The sequence below is a fragment of the Drosophila yakuba genome, chromosome 3R (assembly GCF_016746365.2).
Source record: "Drosophila yakuba strain Tai18E2 chromosome 3R, Prin_Dyak_Tai18E2_2.1, whole genome shotgun sequence".
Lineage (NCBI taxonomy): Eukaryota > Metazoa > Arthropoda > Insecta > Diptera > Drosophilidae > Drosophila > Drosophila yakuba.
Genome location: NC_052530.2, coordinates 11,128,823 through 11,149,516, shown reverse-complemented (window position 1 = coordinate 11,149,516; position 20,694 = coordinate 11,128,823). Strand labels below are relative to the sequence as shown.

The 20,694-nt window shown below is 44.6% G+C and overlaps 6 protein-coding genes across 10 annotated transcripts in view; 4 read left to right on the top strand and 2 right to left on the bottom strand.

Moving 5' to 3' along the window:
- The first annotated feature begins 175 nt into the window (after window positions 1-175).
- On the top strand, window positions 176-2,702 carry LOC6536368 (ras-like protein 1). Its single transcript, XM_002096914.4, has 4 exons — window positions 176-460; window positions 793-1,099; window positions 1,260-1,516; window positions 1,581-2,702. Exons 2-4 carry the CDS (start codon window positions 961-963, stop codon window positions 1,752-1,754), a joined length of 570 nt encoding a protein of 189 aa, XP_002096950.1. The 5' UTR covers window positions 176-460; window positions 793-960; the 3' UTR covers window positions 1,755-2,702.
- Window positions 2,703-3,014: 312 nt separating this feature from the next.
- LOC6536367 (heterogeneous nuclear ribonucleoprotein M) lies at window positions 3,015-7,659 on the top strand. Of its 2 annotated transcripts, XM_002096913.4 has the most exons (5): window positions 3,024-3,189; window positions 3,338-3,936; window positions 5,009-5,147; window positions 6,034-7,162; window positions 7,221-7,659. In XM_002096913.4, exons 2-5 carry the CDS (start codon window positions 3,344-3,346, stop codon window positions 7,274-7,276), a joined length of 1,917 nt encoding a protein of 638 aa, XP_002096949.1. In that variant the 5' UTR covers window positions 3,024-3,189; window positions 3,338-3,343; the 3' UTR covers window positions 7,277-7,659. The 2 variants fall into 2 exon arrangements, with proteins under 2 accessions (XP_015047707.1, XP_002096949.1); XM_015192221.3 differs by lacking the exons at window positions 5,009-5,147; window positions 7,221-7,659 and having other exon boundaries at window positions 3,015-3,189; window positions 6,034-6,249.
- On the bottom strand, window positions 7,628-8,901 carry LOC6536366. Its single transcript, XM_002096912.3, has 2 exons — window positions 8,744-8,901; window positions 7,628-8,688 (listed from the first exon to the last, which is right to left on the bottom strand). The coding sequence occupies exons 1-2, from the start codon at window positions 8,771-8,773 to the stop codon at window positions 7,783-7,785; spliced, it is 936 nt and encodes a 311-aa protein (XP_002096948.2). The 5' UTR covers window positions 8,774-8,901; the 3' UTR covers window positions 7,628-7,782.
- A 2,033-nt stretch (window positions 8,902-10,934) lies between these two features.
- On the top strand, window positions 10,935-16,619 carry LOC6536365 (ras-like GTP-binding protein RhoL). The gene is made up of 4 exons (XM_002096911.3): window positions 10,935-11,121; window positions 15,569-15,852; window positions 15,916-16,086; window positions 16,160-16,619. Exons 2-4 carry the CDS (start codon window positions 15,607-15,609, stop codon window positions 16,313-16,315), a joined length of 573 nt encoding a protein of 190 aa, XP_002096947.1. The 5' UTR covers window positions 10,935-11,121; window positions 15,569-15,606; the 3' UTR covers window positions 16,316-16,619.
- Window positions 16,620-16,910: 291 nt separating this feature from the next.
- LOC6536364 (alkaline phosphatase) lies at window positions 16,911-18,983 on the bottom strand. Its single transcript, XM_002096910.4, has 2 exons — window positions 18,819-18,983; window positions 16,911-18,754 (listed from the first exon to the last, which is right to left on the bottom strand). Exons 1-2 carry the CDS (start codon window positions 18,871-18,873, stop codon window positions 17,163-17,165), a joined length of 1,647 nt encoding a protein of 548 aa, XP_002096946.1. The 5' UTR covers window positions 18,874-18,983; the 3' UTR covers window positions 16,911-17,162.
- Window positions 18,984-20,104: 1,121 nt separating this feature from the next.
- Window positions 20,105-20,694, top strand: part of LOC6536363 (mucin-5AC) — a 33,666-nt gene continuing 33,076 nt past the window's right edge. For 2 of the 4 annotated variants that reach the window (XM_015192216.2, XM_015192220.2), the window contains exon 1: window positions 20,106-20,444. The gene's annotated coding sequence lies outside the window, so the exon portion shown is untranslated. Of the gene's footprint in view, window positions 20,520-20,694 lie in introns of all 4 variants that reach the window. The other 2 variants (XM_039376548.1, XM_039376549.1) reach the window with 2 other exon arrangements.

Genomic DNA, 20,694 nt, shown 5'->3' with positions numbered 1-20,694 from the left:
CTGAATGGATCAAATCATTTCCAATTGTTCTTAGTTAAGGCGAATTATATAAAGCCACGTAAAATGCATGCACTGCTCAATATCAATTCCGAAATAGCAATCGCTATCGCAGAACAATCGATAGTGCCGGCCAGAATGCAGCCATCGGCATCGATAGTGCCATCGGCTTGGTGCCAGCACTAGTATCTTCACAGCTACGTACAGCCTAGATTTCATCTGCATTTCACATACGGATTTATTGTTTTCCTGCGCTGTTAATTGCAATTACCGCACGGCAATTAAAGTGGTGCCATCGAGGACTACCGCCTGTCGCACCGTTAGCCGCGAAAGTGACGTGAAACGTGCCCAGCAACTGCGCCGCGCGCGAGAGCGAGAAAGGTGGAGCAGAGCAGAGCACTGACAGAGAGGAGCGGAGCGGAAAAACAAGGAGGAGCTAGCTGAAAAGGCAGCAACAAAGAAGGTCCGCAGCCCCGGCAGGCAAAAGAAAAATAAAGAAAAAGGCGACAAACAACGCCGCCGAACTGGCAAATTCGGCTAGTTAACAACACGGCAGTGAGGGAGATTAACTAATTTGCATGGAGCGAATGAGTTTTAATTTTAGTTTGAGTCATTGATCTCTTTTTTCCCATTTTTTTTTTGTTGCCCGTCTGGCTGTGTGCATGCAGTGGTGCGTGCGTGTGTGTGCGAGTGAGCGCCTATTCGCAGTGACTCAGTGACGTGCATTAATTCCTGCCTAATTATGCGTTTAATTTATTTTAATCAATCTTAATTAATAATTTACTCCACTTGCAGCCCATACACGCACACTCACCCACACAAGCACACGCACACTAGCGTACGGAGAGAGAGACTGCATCTGCGGGCGCTCAACAAAGAGAGTAAGCATCGATCGCGAGAGAGAGACTGTGACTGTGATTGCGACTGCGACTACGGCAAATCGAAAACGGACGCCACAGCCAAATGACGGAATACAAACTGGTCGTCGTTGGAGCCGGAGGCGTGGGCAAGTCCGCGCTCACCATCCAGCTAATCCAGAACCATTTCGTGGACGAGTACGATCCCACAATCGAGGACTCCTACCGAAAGCAAGTGGTTATCGGTGAGTTATACTAAAATCTGGTATTTCAAAGGGTGCAAGTCTCTAGAGATTTCTGCGCCCTTTCGCTGCTCTGGTTTCCCATATAAAGGAAATTTCCAAGAGTAAACCAAAGGAGATCTTAAAGAGTCGAGATATTCTAACTTATTATATTCCCCTGCAGATGGAGAGACCTGCCTGCTGGACATCCTGGACACCGCCGGCCAAGAGGAGTACTCGGCCATGCGAGATCAGTATATGCGGACCGGTGAGGGCTTCCTGCTGGTCTTTGCCGTAAACAGTGCGAAGTCCTTCGAGGATATCGGCACCTACCGTGAGCAGATCAAGCGCGTGAAGGACGCCGAGGAGGTGCCCATGGTGCTGGTGGGCAACAAATGTGATCTGGCCTCGTGGAACGTTAACAACGAGCAGGCAAGAGAGGTGAGTTCGAGACTTCAGTATTCCCAACGAGCCTTCCATTCATTATGTTTTGTTTTGTTCTTAGGTGGCCAAACAGTACGGCATTCCATACATTGAGACATCCGCCAAGACGCGCATGGGCGTGGACGATGCATTTTACACACTGGTGCGCGAAATCCGCAAGGACAAGGACAACAAGGGGCGGAGGGGCCGCAAAATGAACAAGCCGAATCGTAGATTTAAATGTAAAATGCTCTAAACGGCCTCGCATTGGTTATTATTCACTTTTTATTTCTTCAAATGTCGCCTGTTTGTCTGTATGTGCGTCGGCGGATCGCCGATCGTCCCGGAATCGATGGTTTGTCCATTTTGGACACACAATGCGAAAAACACACACATGTGGGAGCGTGTTGATCGGTGCAATTGTCAGATAAAAGATGAGAAATTGTAATTAATTTAAGTAACTAGAGTTTTATGTACGTCGAAATGATTTTGTGAATGTGTGTGTTTTGTGTCGTTTGAAAGGCTGCGAGGCGCCCTTTTAAGAGTATTAACAATAACAAGCAAACAAAAACGAACGAAGCAAATCGAAAATGAAAATGAATATGTACCTCTACATAAAAACTATGAATACTGTTGTAACTGCCTTGGTTCAGCTGCTATATCCGTTTGTTTTCAACCAGCACTTAACTTGATTCTATGTTGTTTGTACTTTAACAGATACTCCGTGCTTAAAACCAAAACGCGATGTAAACAAATATTGTGAATTTTTAGAGCCCTGTTATCTATTGGTTTTAACCCGACAGTCATACATAAATGCAATCTTTTTTCGCACACACGCACGAGCAGAATTCCATTAGTATTCATCATTAGAGAACAAACAAACAAATGCCGATAAGCTCACAGCAATTTTCGCACAAACGAGCAAATTCGCTAGCCCCAAACTAGATTTATGTTCAGTTAAACACATATTTGTGGTGCTACGATGATGAAATTATAATCCGTATGAGTTCTTGAGATATGCCTTTCTTTCTACTTACCATACTGACAGATCAATCGGAGAGAAAACAAACAGCCAATTAAAATTACATTATATAGTTTGCTTTAAGCTTTTTATACATACATACATACATTTAATATTTAATTTTTTGTATTAATTTTTGCCATACAAAAAGAAACGAAATAAATCGATTGTGTGTACTATTTATGCAATGTGGTTTCAGGTTAGCCCGGCCTCAATTAATTCATTTCTTGGAGATAATATTTATGAATCAAAGTTAGCAACTTAGGAATGACTTGTTTAACGAATCTACAAAATACTACAAAATACAAAAGAACCAACTTTTTTAGGAATAATTGAATTCAAATGCTTTGAATGTTTGCGTTGGGCGCGAAATCTGCATAATGCTTATAATTCGATAATTCGAAAAACAGTTTCGAAAAGCGGCAATAATAGTCTATAGAAATCGGATATTCGATAACAATCGGGAAGCTATCGATTGATCTGCTATCAAAATGTCATTGTTGGGGTTATCGTATCACTGTCAGCTCTAACAAAAAAATAATTCTGTGCGTTTTTCTATTGATCTCGGAACTGTAGTTTGTCAAAAACGTTTTTTGCATAATTATAACTACGCCGTAAGCAGCAAAAGAGAGATATACCCAGTATTAAGAGCACAGCCATAACTAAAAAGGTAAAGTAAAACGCAAACGCAGAAAAGAACATTTGGCGAAAAAACGTCCATTGACGCGGTCGCCATTTTGTTTTCGCGGACGCCACTCCGGGTGTGTACTACTACGAATATTACAAAAACTACAAAACACATTGCGATTCCCTTGCAGTTTACAATGAGCATGGACGCTAGTAACTCCGTGGAGAACCGCGAGAAGGAGCGCGACCGCCGTGGACGCGGCGCACGTGGCTCCCGTTTCTCGGACGCTGATGGCAACGGAAACGCCGGTGGAAACCAGGGAGGCGGCGGAGGAGGCGGTGGTGGCAACAATGTTCGCGACCGGAGCCGCGAACGTCGCAATTGCCGCGTTTACATTTCAAACATTCCGTACGACTACCGTTGGCAGGATCTGAAGGATCTCTTCCGCCGCATCGTCGGCTCCATTGAGTACGTGCAGCTGTTCTTCGATGAGAGCGGCAAGGCGCGTGGCTGTGGCATTGTGGAGTTCAAGGATCCGGAGAACGTGCAGAAGGCCCTGGAAAAGATGAACCGCTATGAGGTGAATGGTCGCGAACTGGTGGTCAAGGAGGATCACGGCGAGCAGCGCGATCAGTACGGCCGCATAGTGCGAGATGGAGCTGGAGGCGGTGGTGGAGGAGGTGGCGTTGGCGGCGGCAATGGTGGCAACAATGGAGGAGGTGGCGGCGGTGGCCGTGACCACATGGATGACCGCGATCGTGGTTTCCAAAGGCGAGACGACGACAGATTGTGAGTACCGTCTCTATGCTTATATCCTATATGTGTACTTTTTCCGATGTTCTGGAGCAGGAAAGCAGAGTTCATGGCACGCATAAATTATTCAATTCTCACAAACTTCCCAGCTGGCAGTGGTTCCATTTAAATTTTATCAACGATTGCGGACTCTGAATTGAATCGAGTTTAGTTTGATTTTTCATATATGTATGTAGGTCAGGAATAGATCGCAAGATATTCCATCCTTAAGTTGCTGATTTCGTATTTGTGTATAGGATAGCAGTTAGATTAATGTATTGCTATTATCACGAGCGAACTGAATCTTTTATTTTAAGGAATATCAATTGTCGTTTGTGAATCAACTGAATTTACATTCAGTCCAGTGTTCGTACTGTGAGTTTATCGAGGTTTTTCAGGATTTTCGTATTAAATTGAACCACATGTCTTTCGAAAATTTTTCTGATCGCTGACTTAATTGATAGAAAATGTTAATTAGGGAAACACGCCGAAAATTTCGTTAGTATGTAAGAAAAAAAACTATTTCTATTAGCTACGAGTTTACAAAAATATAAATCGTACTTTTCATAACAGTTAGTAGTAATGCGCAGGTATATATGAAGTTTGTTCATCTGATTACAACGAAGACTCCGAAGTTCTCTTAATATCAATGATTTTTTCATTAAAAAAAAGTGCTCCGTTTCGATCTCAAGTCAATTTTGTATGTTAAGTGTTGAGGTTGAAGGTTGATCACAGCATTTAAAGTCGGGAGTGTTTGATTTTTGGCGCTGGCAGCATAATATGTGTTTAAATTTTCTTAAAAGATCAAGGATTGCTGGAAAATCGTTTAGCTACATCGGAGTTACTTTTTGCGCTGTTTTTGAAAAACAGAAATATTCGATATTCCATTATAAAGATATTTTAAGTCAGGAGCTGAAAAAAAGAAGCGTATGATACGATTTTAAACTGAAGGGAAAATGTAAACGCGTTTGAATATCCTGCGGCTCTCTTGGAATCCCACTTCTCGTAGCTGAAGCTTACTTGTGCTTTTTGTTATCTTTCTCTGGAAATCTGGCTTCTCTTTTTCTAGATCTGGGCGTAATAATTTTAACATGATGTCAAATGATTATAATAATTCGTCGAATTACAATTTGTATGGGCTTTCTGCTTCGTTTTTGGAGAGTCTTGGCATAAGTGGACCTTTGCATAATAAGGTTTTTGTTGCTAATGTGAGTATATTGTTATATAAAATTCCAATAATCCTATGTATAGTATTCAACTGGACCGGACCACACTACAAATATGCTGCGTTTTCTTTTTGCTTCGGGGTCCCTGCTTCGTATTTATAACCCGTCTAGGTCACATCCTCCAGAAGATACTGTATACTTCTTTTAATTCATCTAAGTCGATCCAAAGTAATGACAACTCCACGGTATCCTTTCCTTTGCGACATATGTTCCTTTTCCCTTTCGAAATTGCGAATGGAATCGGATGTGCTGATGTGTTTAAGCGACTGGGTGGAACTACATGGACCAGGGAAAGACACTGATACCCTTTTCTACATCGCTGTACACTGAATACATTTTAGTTGATAACAATACCACAGAATGGGCCCTACGTATACTAGTTTCTCCTCAGAAAGGTGACTTAAGCGGGAACAACAAATTGGGCTACGTAAAACTTGTTTTCGAAAACGCATATTTTGTTTCGGTTAAGTTGTTTAATGATAATTGGTAAGTCTGCAGTTGCAATGACTCCTGGAAGTTCCCTGACTGTTTGTTGGTTGCATTGTTTTGCCTCTTTCACACTTTTCACATTCGATTTTCCGCGAAGATCACCACTTCTTTTTCAAGGGTTATAAATATGAAGCAGATACGGGTGTAGAAAAATTCCACGTCGTCTCTGGGCTATTCCGTTTGGTTTCTGGGCACGTGTGCTGGACTGATTCTCCTGAGATTCTCGCCTATCGCCAGCATAGCTTTGCAGCAGCGTGATTTTGTCACTTGTTGGACAGACTGCAGTTGGAGTCAACATGGGCAACTTTTGAAACTATTTCAGTGGCTAAGCCATCGAATTGACGCACTGCTAATTTCACTTTCTTGACACTCCCTGCAGCTGGACTACAAGGTGGACAACAAGAAGCTCAAGCAGGTCTTCAAGCTGGCCGGCAAGGTGCAGAGCGTAGACCTTTCGCTGGACAAGGAGGGCAACAGCCGCGGCTTCGCTGTGATCGAGTACGACCATCCTGTGGAGGCTGTTCAGGCCATTTCCATGCTGGATCGTCAGATGCTTTTCGACCGTCGTATGACCGTGCGTCTGGACCGCATTCCGGATAAGAATGAAGGCATTAAGCTGCCCGAGGGCCTGGGAGGTGTGGGCATCGGCCTGGGACCCAACGGCGAGCCACTTAGGGATGTGGCTCATAACCTGCCTAACGGGGGTCAGAGCCAGGGCCAGTTGCTTGGCAACGCTCAGCAAGGATCTCAGCTTGGATCGGTGGGTAGCCAACCCAACAGCAGTGCGGTTAGCAACGCCACCACGAACCTGCTTAACAACCTGACCGGTGTTATGTTTGGCAATCATGCGGCAGTTCAGCCATCGCCTGTGGCTCCGGTACAAAAGCCTAGCCTGGGAAACAATTCCGGCACCGGCGGATTGAACTTGAACAATCTGAATCCCAGCCTTTTGGCTGCCGTCGTTGGCAATCTTGGTAACCAGGGAGGGAACTTAAGCAATCCCTTGCTGACTTCCTCGCTGAGCAACCTGGGTCTCAATCTGGGCAACTCCGGCAATGATGACAACCTGACCCCAAGCAATGTGGGTCTATCGAACAATTACAGCAGCGGCGGCACCGGTGGTGGTAATAACTACAGCTCTGGCAACAACTACAGCGGCGGCGGCGGCTCTAGCAACTTGGGATACAATGCCTACAGCAGCTCTGGTGGAGTGGGCGGCGGCAACGGAGGAGTTGGTGTAGATGGCAACGACTATAACACCGGCAATCCTTTGGATGTCTATGGCGGCGGCAGCAACGTGGGCAACTCCAATGTTGGCTCCGGCAATGCTGTCGGTGGGTCCCGAAAGTCGGACACGATCATTATTAAGAACGTTCCAATGAGCTGCACTTGGCAGACGCTGCGTGACAAGTTCCGTGAGATTGGAGACGTTAAGTTTGCGGAAATCCGCGGCAATGATGTGGGCGTTGTGCGTTTCTTTAAGGAGCGCGATGCCGAACTAGCCATTGGTAAGTGATGCTCGAAAAGAGAATTGGTTCAATATACTAAACTCCAATGTCTTTTCAGCGCTGATGGATGGCTCCCGCCTGGATGGGCGCAACATTAAAGTAACATACTTTTAAGTCAGGCAGTTAGGTTCCGAAATAGTTCTTCGTTTCTTGGCGCCAATTCACACTTCAAGCATGACCACATCCTCCGATGACCAATGAAATGAAATGAGCTGATTTTCCTTATTTCACTCGCAATACCGAAGTTATTTTAACGAATCACACAAGGAGCTCATCCAAACGAGTGCACCCACATATTTGTATAACTTTTATATATACTTACGGATATTAATATACAGACTAATATGATTATTGACGTTCCAAAAAAGAAAAACACAAAAAGAAGTCCCAATAAACCCGAAGACGCGATTCAAATTATTTTTAAGTCATTGAATTAAACGAAATAAAATAATGTAAACCCTGAAATGCAATGGTCATGTTATGATGTGTTTATTGAATTTTCGCTTAATTACTACAAGCATTGGTGGCTTTTGGGGTTTGATACATGAAAGGTTCATCTTCCTACTTCTGAAAGAATTTACAATTGTATTTGCTTGCTTAAAAAATTAGATTTGATTTCCTTAATTGGCTGACGGGGCTGTTTTGAATCTTTCCAAGCGAGCGCGGGCCTTCTCCGACCAGGCGTCCTTCGATTCCGTTGTGGCGGGCGCTGTGGTAGCTGCTGTGACAGCTGCTGCTCCAAATCGCTCCTTCCGTTTCTGGAGACGATCCTCGGCCTTTGAGTTCGGTGCTTTGTCGGGCACGACGCATCCGAAACGTTCGGCACGTCTTTTGAGCGCCTCCTTTTGCTGCTCCTCCGTCTCCTTGTTGCCTTTGTTGGCTGTAATCGAGGCACTAGAGGATTTACTGATGGCCGCAGCAACTGCGGTTGCAGTGGTGGCCACAGCGGGAGCAGCGGTGGGTGTGATGCCGAACTTTTTGGCCCGCAGTTCCAATCGCTCTTGCGCAGTCAGCTGGGTAAGTTTCTTGTCTCCTGATGGCTTCTCGGCATCCGTCTTCGGGCCAACCACAATTGGCTTATGCTTCTTGGTGGGAGTCTCTCCGGAGGAATCAGTAGCAGCTGCAGCGGGCGCCTCGTTCTCCTTAGATGGAGGTGTCCCCGTGCTGACCACCGTGCCCGTGGACTGCTGGGAGTTGTTTCGTTTGAGCACTATTTTCTTGGCCGGCACAGCTGCCTCTGAAGCCGCTGATGTCTTTTCTTCTGACAGCAAATCCGGAATGGCCACAGTTGTGGGCGTGCTAATCGGACTCTTCAGGAGCTCATCGTCGTTCTCATCGCCCAGCAGCTTGTGCTCATCCTCGTCGGTCAAGGACACATCGTCGTCATCAATGGCATCTGCAATGGCCGAATCCTCCAGAGAAAGGTCCCCCTCCAACAATGCGGTCTGCAATCGGTCCTGCAGTTCTGTTTTATTTCCATTCACGGTGAGTCCACGGAGCTTCAGCTCGCGCTTCAAGTCCGCCACCTGGAAAAAGAACATATACTTGGGATCATCTCCTATGTTTAATCTTGAAACCAACCTTCATTTTAGTCACGTCGTTTTCAGGCATTTTCACAGTTTTCGAAAAAAATTTACTCAAATGTTGTGAACACCCCGTACAGTTAGTGATGAGATAATTACTGAGCACATAGAAGTTATCGATTGCTTAAACTAAAGTTTGTGTGTCGTGATGGGATTGCATGCGAATCATATTTAATGCTATCTCATTTGTTTTAAATTATTTTGTAACCAAATTAAAATAAAAAACAAAAAATGTGTCTCAAAAATGATTAGTTTTAAAATAGAAAAGAGAAAATTAAAATATTTAAATCTTTAACCTATGACATGAACCCAATATGATATTATGGGAGCGAGAGAATACTGTCCAATCTGATATACATAACAATCAATCGATAACAAAATACCAAAGCCTATAGATTCACTTATTTACAGTCCAGTGTAATGGTTGCTGTCTTGTCTTTTGTTTTCAAATTAAGAACATAGAATTTCTTATAAATAGGAGTTTTCTGGAAATCTCAAAATGCACAATCCCTATGATTAGTAACGTTAACCAAAATATGCTGATCCTCTATTCATGGTGGTCGTAGCTTTGATGTACTACTGGGATTGCTTTCTTCAGTTTCTTTACTTTCGCGTCTTTTTATTTTAAGGCCATATCTACATAAATAAGTTGTGTAAATCCGACCACTCACCATTGGGTTTTTTGGCACACAAGCTAACATCCGTTGATAATTCCTTCCTAGGCCATTCATCCAAATGTTGTTATTTTGTATACATATAAAGTTACCAGGATGTGATTCCTGTAAAATCTTCGCTTGAAAACCTTTTTGCCTGTAGGCTAATGTACATTGATGTTTCTTTTCATATTTGTTTTAGGATTCGGACTAAGGTACAACGCCCTGAAGATTCTGAACACAGGCGCATTTGATTGGGGATCACTCCTAGCTTTCCACGATTGCTGTTGGATCTGGTTATATATTTGTTTTTGTCACTTCAGCTCTCACCCCCATGAATCGCTGTGCCAGGCCGCTTGCACACGATAAGATATAAAATATGAGTGCTGTTCAGAAATAGCAACCGTGCACTCCGCACCCTTCGATCCGGATCCGCACAGACCGGAAACGGGAAATGGAGACACTCTGCAACATTATCTGGTCGCGCCCTCAGCTATTCTTAGTCGCCCTTTCTCCCTGCGAATTTGATTCTTTCGATGTCGTGCTAGCAGTATTCCACCCTGCGACCTTGGGAATCGTGCAATTTACATCCCAGCCACATTGAACTGTTCCTTTGAGTGCTTGAGTCCTTAGTGCGCCGCACCTGCTCATATCTCCTGGTACGTTGCCCATTGTCAAGAGGCTTCCAGAAGTAAGTATCTGTGTTTGCAGTAGCGGCACACATGTTGCTCATGTGCTGCCACAAGTAGCTATCCCTAATTGGCACTGCTGCACATTCATATCTGTGTATTAATAATTCTCCGACTCGTCTCTTTGCTGTGACCGCCCGTCCGACTTTTTGGGTCGAAGCCTTTGCCACTTGACCTTTATTCCTTGTGACTTGCCCAGTGCAGTGGTGATTCTAATTAATGTAATGCCCCATCAACGTGTCGGCTAATTGAACTCTTACCCGTTTGGCGGTTCTTGGGCCTAATTACCCCTACATCGGCCAGATATAAAGCCTAAGCTTTGCCTCACGCACTGCCGGAATGTGGTTGATTAATGGCTCATGCCACATGCTCCAGTTGCAGGGCGGGATATTACGCAACAGGATTTGGAACTCATAAATAGCCTTAAAATTGTGTTTTGCTATCTCAGTTAAGTAATTATGTGTGTAGCATAAGCTTAATGCTTTGACGCACTTGCAAGTTGTAACAAATGATTTCAATTTAAATGGGAAGCATTGAGTTGGAATTGCTGACTAATTAGTTCTTGTCCATATCATTTTGGACTTCGATAATCATGAACTCTAAATGAAATGCCAAACAATTTCGAGCTCTTTTAATTTATTTTTTAAAAACTCTGTGATTAGCTTGGACTTATAGGTCCCCAGATCCCCAAGAAGCTAGCTTATCCAAACCATTGATAAGGAAATATTATATTGGCCAACTGCTAAGAGAGAACTGCGCTCTTCGCTCGCTCTTCGCGTATCTGCGAGATACTCGTACTGCCGGATACTCGAACTGCGAGCGAAACAGAAACAACTCGCCGATGGTTCACTTCAGTTGTTTGACGACATCGCGAGCGATCGGTTGTGGCTATTCGTTTATCCGGTTTTTCGAGTAATCTCCAGTGTGGAACTGCGATCAAGTCGCACGTCATCGCCAGACGTGTTGTTCGATTGATTATTGCAAATAGTACGAGTACGGATAAAAGTACGGGCACACAAGTCCCGTATCTATAAGTACGTGCCAGTGCAAAGCGACTACGCATCTGACCCCACCAAGTTCATCCTCGCATGCAGATGCAGCCAGTTGGCCAAATATCAAACTCATCGCAAACTGATCGAATGAACCTAACACCCAGTGACCTTGCGATCTTTTGTGGGCGCTCAGTGGCTCGGCGGCTATAATAACAACATGTATCTCTTGGTGTAAACACTGTTTGCATAGAGCCCACAGAGTGGGAGAGCAGACTTCGTGATCGTTTCTTTATCACCTGAGTCACTTTGTATGGCGCTCACGTCACCGCCACCACCCCCACCAGTCCCCCCTCCGCTTCGATCCCCTCCACAGCTCTGGAATGCCAAGCAGTTTCAGTATAGGAATCCAACTCTCTCGCCTCCAAACCCAAACCCAATCCCAATCTCTCTCTCTCTTATTCTTTGGGGAATGGGGATCTTGGCAGGCGACTTGATTCTCCACCATAATGGGTTCGATACCATGTTTAGCTATCAAGCAATTATATGGTTACACAGCCATTTAAAGGCCGTCGCAGGAAGCAGAGTACGTGAATCGCCAGTCCCTAATTCACGCATTCAATACACTCCATAATCCATAATGTCGCTAATCAATTCATTGCGACCTATGGCACCTATGGCATCGATGGCACAATAAACACTCCGCATTAACCTCAATTAATTTAACTAATTGGCCGCGCGTGCCCTTGCAATCTGCCATTTGATTCATTTGATTCTGGATTCGCTGGTTCTTCTGGCCAAACGACTAGGTAACCAGCCATTGGTTTTCGCCATGGTTCCACTTATCGCAGTTGCTCTTTCAAGTCCAATTCCCTATGTACACCGCAGTCGCCGACACATCTATCTTATCTAATCAGTTTATTAAATACGAAAACCCATGCGAGAAACCATAAAAATACATGCACATATACAGTTTGTATATTTTTCGCAACAACGGGCAGAGCTGAATAAAAGTATTTTGTGCTCTGTGCGGATGGTGAATAGAGGTCTATATAGAAATGTACCTATATACTATACAGCCGACTTGGAGTTCCAATTCGATCTGGTTTTGGGCGTGAAGATTAGTTTTACTGCTCTTGTGCAAAAAGCTTTTCGAATGCAAGCTAATTTTAAACACTCCTGCGTTAAAAGCAGAACTTTCATTTTGATATACATATTATGTTCCCCCATAAAATGAGATCTCGCTTTCTTAGGAAACTCAAGCCAAGTAATCTCAGTTCTATAAAAGAATTACGTACCTATAGAACTCCACTGACGTAGTTTCTTATGCGTTATTATTTCATAAACCACACTTACAGTCCGGAACTCTTGGGATAGCGACAATCGCACAATAGAGTCGGATGATCCATACACACTTGTAAAAGTGTTCACTTGTAATTCACTTATTGACTAACCGCCAGTCCGCCCTTGTGTAACTTGGTTATTTATGGAATCAAACTGAGAGTCCACATATGGAATGATGCATCCAAACCCATACTAAAGCCATACTAAAGCCATTCCAAAGCCATTCTAAAGCCATATTGAAGCCTTGCTGAAGAGGCTGCTGATAAGACGTCTCAAAGCCTCAAAGCGAGCTTCGAACTTGGTTGACCCGACTGAATTGCACATGAATATAGCCAGTATATAGTGCAGCTATAGTGCAGATGTCTGGCTTGGAGACCTTTCCTCATCTTGGGCAATCATCGCCACCGAATGCAAAGAAAGAGGGAGTGTGAAATGTGGCAAGTCTTCCGAGATTCCGAGAACGACGACTTCGTAACTTGATATGAAAAGTTTACAAGAGGCCAAGCCTGCAGATAACAATGAACTGGAGTAAGATGTTCAGGGACTGCAATGCATGTACATGTGCATATGCATATGCACTTCATGTTCCAAGGGAGTGCATTAAAGGCACAGCAATTATGTTTAAATAATTTATTATGTGTATTAATTTCGAGCCGCGCTCGATACAGTTTCATTTTCCATTTGCATCATCGGCCTGCCGTTTGATAAAGAGTTTCCGCTGTTTCCCGCACTGATAGAACGGCATAAGTTATGGTGCAGCAGTGTACAGGGTATCATGGGGCTATTGGCACCCACTTGGAGTTTCGACTACTGCTCATTGCTCACACACCTGTTTTCCAATCCACAAGTTTGCCATGATGTAAACTCAGGAAGCTCATTCACGAGCATTGCTTAATCAGCTGGTTGTATAAATGTATAAATAGAAAAATTCGGTAGCATTGGAACTTAATTATTTGCACTCCTCTGTAGTCACTAAAACAGCAGCCGAAGCAGCAGCTGTTTGTTTATAATAATTTAAAACGCGTCCAAAGAGGCCAAAACAAAAGTGTGCTGTTTATTTAGTTTCGTTGTAGCTCTCTGGCCAAGTTTGTGTTTTTTTTTTGGTTTTTGGCGCTGTTGGCTACCTAATGGTCAATTGTTCATGGGGATTTGTTTACTAATTTGGCAACGAAAGTAGAAAAAAAGAACACTGCTGCTATTTGGGGATTCTGCTGCCATTTTGCTGGAACGAACTCATTCGACTCAAATTCGCTAGCGTCATTCATACCGAATTGGAATATAATTTGCTCAAAAGCCTGATCGCTTGAATACGTTTTCACTATTTTAGGCAACCACCAACCACCCATGAAATGCGAATTTCATTGGCAAAATGCTTTGCCCCTTCTCAGGAAATGTTTGCAAAAAGCCATACCGCACATACAAAATCAATAAAAAGTTCAGAAACCCAAAGAGAATAGCACTTAACCCCAACTGGGAGCCACTTACAATTGTAATTGCGTTGACCCAGGCACCAAAGTTCAAGTCCAGTCAAAGTTCAGCATCTGTGGATCGCGTGCCCAGAAAGCGTTTTATGTTCATTACTCACGCATGTGCCCCATCTCGCAGACATTCCAACTATTGATCAAATGAGTAACATGAATTTTAAGTCGAGAAGTGTAAATGACTTCGTAATTTTCCCTACTCTATTTACTTTGCCAGCTCGGTTTATCTACAAAATGTCATCTACTTATTGCGAACTGATAGATGGAAAATGTATTTGTTACTGGACTTGCTTGCTGGATTCAATCACTTTTATGAATAAGCTCTTGTACTTATAGGCGTAAACAATTAAATTATTGTTTTACATGTATTATAGGGATCTTTGGCTGTGGTTTTGTGCTTTCTGTGGTCAAAAGTGGAAAAGTGCAGTGGAATCGAACGGTAAACGCTGATGAATGTCGCAACGCAACCGGTTTCTGATCTTCACTCTTTGAATAATTTGAGATGCAGCTTAAAGATGAAATTTGGTGTGGGTAGATTGGAAGACTTTTCCTGCCGATGAGATGAGTCACCGACAAAAGTGTGGTCTAGCTCTTCTAATAAACGCTTCCAGCTCTCTGATTTGCAATTAAGTAAACTGAGAGTGAACCTCAGACATCAACAAGTGTCCGCGATGAGTCATACTACACACAGTGAATAATTCCTGGTATTCGCATGAGTTTTCTGCTTAAGCGGATACCCCAAGAATTCCCACTCGCAATATGAATACGAATACAAAGACGAATACAAATACGAATATGAATACGAATACCTAACGGCATCTCTTCTCATTTGTAAGTCGGGCAAATGTCTTTTGATTTGGATTTTGTGCTGTTTTGGAGTTTGTGCTGAGTAGGGAAATCTAGTCCATGTTTTGGGTCAACTGGAAACCGACGAAACCAGTTTTAATTAAAAAAAGGAAAATTTATGAAACAAATGCGGTTTTGTTAGTGGTGTTTTTGTGCCTGGACAGATACAGATGGTGAAAGTCTTTCAGTTTTGGCCCGGCCTTTATTTAATTGTTACGTAAGGCGGGGGGACAGCCATAAAAGCACATTTATTTCCATTAGAGATTTCGCAGAATCAATTGCGCTTGATGAATTCCAGTCCACACACAGTGCACACTCAGTTGGCCCCTCGTAAAAGCTCAAATTGCCCGCACTTTTGTCGTTTTCAGTTTAACCGCCGATTAGATTAAAAAGTTTTGAAGTTCATGTGCGCGATATGGCTTGTTGTATCATCGACATGGCTAATTCAGGTGGACTCTTTGCCATGTATTTCCAAAAGTAATATAATCATTTTCATTTCAAATTCGAAAAGAGCGAATGATATTCCGCCAACTGAATTCAACTGAAATAGAATGTAGATTAGAATTGTATACATCATTCACTTGCTCAGCAATATTTCCAGCTAATGCTGTTGAAGTTCATCATACATTTTCATATTCTGGATGAGCAGTATTCCCATTTCTGCTGTATTCCGCAAGTATGGAAGAGTGAAGCCAGCTAGGGGCAAAGCCTGAAGATTTCCGGTTGAAAGTGTGGGTGCGCCAAGATAAACACAGTGCGCCAACATCTGCCACCAAATGTTGCAATCCCAAAGTGACGCCTCTATTTTGTCCTCTTTGCAGCACTTACCCAACCAGAAGAGGCGAGGAAACAAGCGGGAATGACGACGAACGTATCCAAGAGTCCGCGCCCGCTGAAAATAACCGTCGTGGGCGATGGCATGGTGGGCAAAACCTGCATGCTGATAACCTACACACAGAACGAGTTCCCCGAGGAGTATGTGCCCACAGTGTTCGACAACCACGCCTGCAACATCGCCGTCGACGACCGGGACTACAATCTGACCCTCTGGGATACGGCCGGGCAGGAGGATTACGAAAGGCTGCGTCCCCTCAGCTATCCAAATGTGAGTACCATTGCATTGCAAAGGGATGATGTGATACCTAAACTGGAATCTATTGCTCCTTAGACAAACTGCTTCCTGTTGTGCTATTCGATCAGCAGTAGGACCTCATTCGAAAACGTGAAGAGCAAGTGGTGGCCGGAGATCCGCCACTTCTCCGCCCACGTTCCCGTGGTCCTGGTGGGCACCAAGCTGGACTTGCGCATTCCCAACTCGGAGAAGTTCGTGACCACACAGGTTAGTGTCATCACCCCCCAAAACGCCCAATCCAGTTGCATACTAAGTGAGTGAGTTTTGTGGCCTTTTTCAGGAGGGCAAGCGACTGCGCAAGGAGATACACGCATCCAATCTGGTCGAGTGCTCCGCCAAGAAGAAGCAGAGCCTGCAACAGGTCTTCGAGGAGGCGGTTAGAGCCGTCGAGAGGAAACCAAAGACGTCGTCCAAGCAATCGTGCAAAATACTGTGAACTAAGTGTATGCCTACTTTTAAATATTGTTATTATGCGTAATGTATTATGTTACTAATTTGCCTGACTATTTGTGCTTTGTGTAGAAAATTTAACGTTAAGTTTGTATTTTTAAGTGCCACTTGTGTGTAAACCATGTGTTTTGTTTGCAGCCAGGGCATTAATTGTAAAAAGATAAATAAAAACGGCACAAAATGAAAATTATATACAGATACATAATATATACGTATTAAAAGATAAGGAATTGAATTTAAATCGGATATGGCCAGCAATTGTATATTCCAATAAAACCCTAGTCATTAAATTGTCTGCCCTTCTTATTTAAAAAAAAAATTTTTTCATTCTGCGATCACGATTTTAAATTTGGCGCCAAGTCTTATGTTATCTTTGAATAGTTCAACATTTTAGTGTTGTCAACAGCTGTCAGATTTAGTAAGGACATACACCATAGGTAGTGTGGCATGCAACCAGTCACATGTCGTTATTAGCCAGCACTGAAGAGATACAAAACTGTAAGTCGGGTCTATCGATAGTCAGTCCGCGTAAAATCGATATCGCTATCAAATTCAAAAGTGCATGTTGTGCAAATGACATGTTTTGATAAGAAAACTAGAGTCGACTTTAATATATATTCTTAGTAGCAGCATTTTTGATAACCACAGGAACTGACTTAGATCAGCAAGTATAATTCTGAGCTAAGTAGGAAACGAATCTTTAGTCAGATTTCATTTATTTATTTTAGTAACCCCCTTAAACGATTGCTTATCTTGTGCCCTCTCTCTTAAACGAGAATAATACGTTTGTCGCTAAGACTCATGGTGCTCCACTCGACCCTTGATCCCCAGTTTCAGCGGGGCCTCCGTGCCACGCCCCCATCCACGCACATGTTACGATCACTGAGGCAAGAGGCGTAACCCATGGCGTGTGGTATGAAGTGCTGCTCGAAAACTCCGGTGAAAAGCTGGGCATAAGGTCCACTGGCAAAGACGGCCACATCGTCGCCGCCGTGCGTTTCCGACTCCAAGGGAACTGTGCTGGGGAACATAAAGTCCTTATTTTTCATGTTGATCGCTCTCAGATTTTTCCTCCTCACAGCGCCTCCTTCCCTGAGGTAGTTGCTATCATAGCCCGGTCCATTGGCATAGCTCAGGGTAGCATATGGTAGATCGTCCGCCGCCAGCTGTCCGTCATTGATGCCGAAGATATCGTTCTTCCTGCTGGAATAGCCCGCCAGCGACATGGTGTGCGAGTGATCCGAACTGACCACTATTAAGGTGTCATCCGTGCTCGTGTGAGTCCTGGCAAATCGCACCGCCTTGTCGAACTCCGCCGTCTCATCGATGGCCCTCAAAGCCAAGGTGTCGTGGTGGCCATGATCGATGCGGCCGCCCTCCACGAACAGGAAGTAGCCTCGTCCGGCACTCTGACGCTCTAGGATATCCATGGCCGACTCGACCATCTCTTCCAAGGTTGGTTGCTCCGCGGGATTCGCGTCCAGATGGTAGGCCATGTGGTAGGGCGCAAACAAGCCCAGTACGCGAGAAGTGTGATTGGATAGGTTGAGCAGCTGCCTGCGGTTCTCCACGTAATGGGCACTGTTCGTGTGTTGGCTCTTCCACTCCTCGATGAGATTGCGTCCATCCAAGCGGCGACCAGGGGCTCCACTGGCATCCGTCGTGCCTTTGGGCAAGAAATTCTCGCGACCGCCGCCCATTATCACATTGAGTTTCTGACCCACCGGACTGTTTATCAGCTGGGCAGCGGCGTCCGGACACAGATCGGGGTCACCATTGTCTGCCACCACTTCGGCGTCGTTCTCCCAGTTCCGGTTGGCCAGGTGGGCGTACACGCCAGCTGGCGAGGCATGTGTTACGGAGGTGGTGGTGACCAGTCCCGTGGCCATTCCCTGCTTCTGCGCCCAGGCCGCAATGGAGGACACATGGTGGGCGTCTAGTGACTGCGCCTGGCAATCCTTGAACTGCACCGCTGCCGTCACTCCGATTGTGCCGTAGTTGGCCTTGACGCCACCCAAGTAGGCGGTGGCGGTGCAGGCGGAGTCGGCCACCTGCATGTTGGCACAGTAGGTCTTGCTGAGACCCACATACGGGAATTGCTCGAAGGCGAACTGCTTCTCCTCGCCGCCCAAGTAAACGCGACCGGCCGTGATCGTCGGTATGGACATGCCATCGCCAATGAAGAGCATTACATTCCTGGCCAGCTGGGTGTTCAATCGCAGCTTACTGTCCAGCTGCTGTTCCAGCGTCTGGGCCGCCAGTCCCTGCCAGTACTCGGCGTACCGCTCCTCCGTCCTGAGGGCATCGAAAACGATCTGGGGCATGGCTCGCTTGAATCGACCTCCTCCCGCTCCCGCTGGATTTGATCCGGTTCCCAGTAGCGAGAACACCGGATGCATACGCCTCTCGGCATCGTGTGAGGATTCTGCAGGTACAGTTGGCTTAGTGTTTGGGTTATACTGCTTAGATCTACCTATATGTGCACTTACCTCCTTCACTGACTAGAGCACTCAGGCCGAGGAAAAACAAGAGCTGCAGCCTCATTTTGTCTGTACTTTCTGCTGAGTTTCAGAGTTTTCTCAGTTTCCGAGCTGGCTGTACGCTTCGCAGCACGTTTCCTACGGCACTAATGGTCGTTAGCACGAGACCTGCGATATTTATAGCGATCGGTTGGAGGTTCAAGATTTCATAATGCTACGCCGCCATCGACCTGATCGCCGGTTGATATGGAAAAGAGTCCCGCTGCCTTGGGTTCACTTCGAATTTGTTTTGAAAACACGGAACAGTGCGCAGTGAAACCTCCTTCAGGAGCTACCTTAAATGATACTAATATAACAAATTATATTTCTTATTTTGTTAAATATGATATGTACGTACTAACCATTCAAGTCTGAAAAAAGTGCAGTTTTGGAATTGACGATGCATTAGATGTCAATTATTTGTTTCAACAATTTCACCTACTTTCACATTGACTTAAGCTACTATAGTTTAGATAAACGTTTACGTTGCTACTTAGACTGAAGTTATGCAGGATTATATCTGGTTCTTTATGGGACTTCGGGTTTTCATTATGTCTGTACACATTGGTGACCATATAAGAAGGTTTAATATGATGGCCTCTGCTTTTGTGTACCATAAATCTAGGTCTCTATGTCAGCGAGTGCCTACTGTAGATGTTATTTGAACACTGTAGTTTTTGAGCGGCGGTTTGAGCGGCAATCGTTATCAGCGACCGCCGGCGTTGTCTGCCTGCCAGGCCGCCCGATACCCCGCCCGCACTTCCCGCCCGTCCCGCTCGTTTCGCCTGCCTGGCCTGCCGCATCCGCCTGCCGCTGGGAACACGCGAGTGCTTCACGTGATCGCTGATTACAGCGGGCTGTGCCCGTTTTCTATTTCTGGCTTCCAGTTAAGCCATAAACGCGGGCTAATTACCCCGCCAGCAAAGATGCTCAAGCAGATGCTGCGCGAATCATTTTGAAAATGCGCGCCAAGTGCCGCTGTGCAGTGTGACTGCCGCCTGTCCGGCGGAATGAGTCTGGCAATTCCGGCGGAGTGAAGATATGGCGCAAGCGCCAGCATCAAAACAATGAGCAGGAGTCGTTGGATTGTATCTGCATCTCGCTTGCGCGCACCGTCTAATGTATCTTGCAGTGCGAAAATCTCAGAGCAAGAGTATCTGAGAGAGCGTATCGCAGAGTATCGCAGAGTATCTCAGAAAGCATCCATCCATCGGCATCCATCGGTTTTTTGGTTTTTTGGGATGCTGAGCGAGAGCTTCTGCTTTGGCAGCGCGCACTTGGCCAAAATAGTTGTTGGTTCGCATGCAAAACGTTAAAATCGCATTAGCTGAAAAACATTTTTATACCAACGGCGCGTTTTTAATTTTTTCTACACTACAACAACACGAAAAATATATAAAATAAACTAGACAAAGTAGATGGCGAAAATGAAAACCAAATCCCAAAAAATAACCAAAAACAAAACAACAACGAGTAAACTAAACTTTTAACGTTCGACAAATTTATTGCGCATACATAAGTATAAATAAATAAACGCGTGTATATAGAGAAATACATATAATAAATGATAATTCAATAATTTTCAAACAACAAAAGGTTCGAGCAACGTTCTGTGAAGAAAAGCAAAAACATGAGTGCTGGTGAAAATCGGGAAAAATTGGAAAACCAGAAGTGAATGGCATTGATTTTTTTTGTTGTAAATAGTTGACAGTAACCTAAAGTTGCAAAGTTGCAAAGTTGTAGGATTCTTGTGCATTCGTGTGTATAACTGTTTAAAATGCAAGGACTGTGGGGATTCTCGTTTCGTTTCGTTTCCATTTTTTTGTGGGATCAGCAGGCAGAAGTA

What these genes read in the sequence shown, in the direction of transcription:
- LOC6536368 (XM_002096914.4), top strand. Translation starts at nt 961, where the DNA reads ATGACGGAATACAAACTGGTCGTCGTTGGAGCCGGAGGCGTGGGCAAG. An exon ending in CCGAAAGCAAGTGGTTATCG is followed by an intron (nt 1,100 to 1,259) that starts GTGAGTTATACT and finishes ATTCCCCTGCAG; the next exon opens with ATGGAGAGACCTGCCTGCTG. An exon ending in ACAACGAGCAGGCAAGAGAG is followed by an intron (nt 1,517 to 1,580) that starts GTGAGTTCGAGA and finishes TTTTGTTCTTAG; the next exon opens with GTGGCCAAACAGTACGGCAT.
- LOC6536367 (XM_002096913.4), top strand. Translation starts at nt 3,344, where the DNA reads ATGAGCATGGACGCTAGTAACTCCGTGGAGAACCGCGAGAAGGAGCGC. An exon ending in ATAAGGTTTTTGTTGCTAAT is followed by an intron (nt 5,148 to 6,033) that starts GTGAGTATATTG and finishes CACTCCCTGCAG; the next exon opens with CTGGACTACAAGGTGGACAA. An exon ending in CGATGCCGAACTAGCCATTG is followed by an intron (nt 7,163 to 7,220) that starts GTAAGTGATGCT and finishes ATGTCTTTTCAG; the next exon opens with CGCTGATGGATGGCTCCCGC.
- LOC6536366 (XM_002096912.3), bottom strand. Translation starts at nt 8,773, where the DNA reads ATGCCTGAAAACGACGTGACTAAAATGAAG. An exon ending in ACGACGTGACTAAAATGAAG is followed by an intron (nt 8,689 to 8,743) that starts GTTGGTTTCAAG and finishes TTCTTTTTCCAG; the next exon opens with GTGGCGGACTTGAAGCGCGA.
- LOC6536365 (XM_002096911.3), top strand. Translation starts at nt 15,607, where the DNA reads ATGACGACGAACGTATCCAAGAGTCCGCGCCCGCTGAAAATAACCGTC. An exon ending in GTCCCCTCAGCTATCCAAAT is followed by an intron (nt 15,853 to 15,915) that starts GTGAGTACCATT and finishes ATTGCTCCTTAG; the next exon opens with ACAAACTGCTTCCTGTTGTG. An exon ending in AGAAGTTCGTGACCACACAG is followed by an intron (nt 16,087 to 16,159) that starts GTTAGTGTCATC and finishes GGCCTTTTTCAG; the next exon opens with GAGGGCAAGCGACTGCGCAA.
- LOC6536364 (XM_002096910.4), bottom strand. Translation starts at nt 18,873, where the DNA reads ATGAGGCTGCAGCTCTTGTTTTTCCTCGGCCTGAGTGCTCTAGTCAGT. An exon ending in TGCTCTAGTCAGTGAAGGAG is followed by an intron (nt 18,755 to 18,818) that starts GTAAGTGCACAT and finishes CTGTACCTGCAG; the next exon opens with AATCCTCACACGATGCCGAG.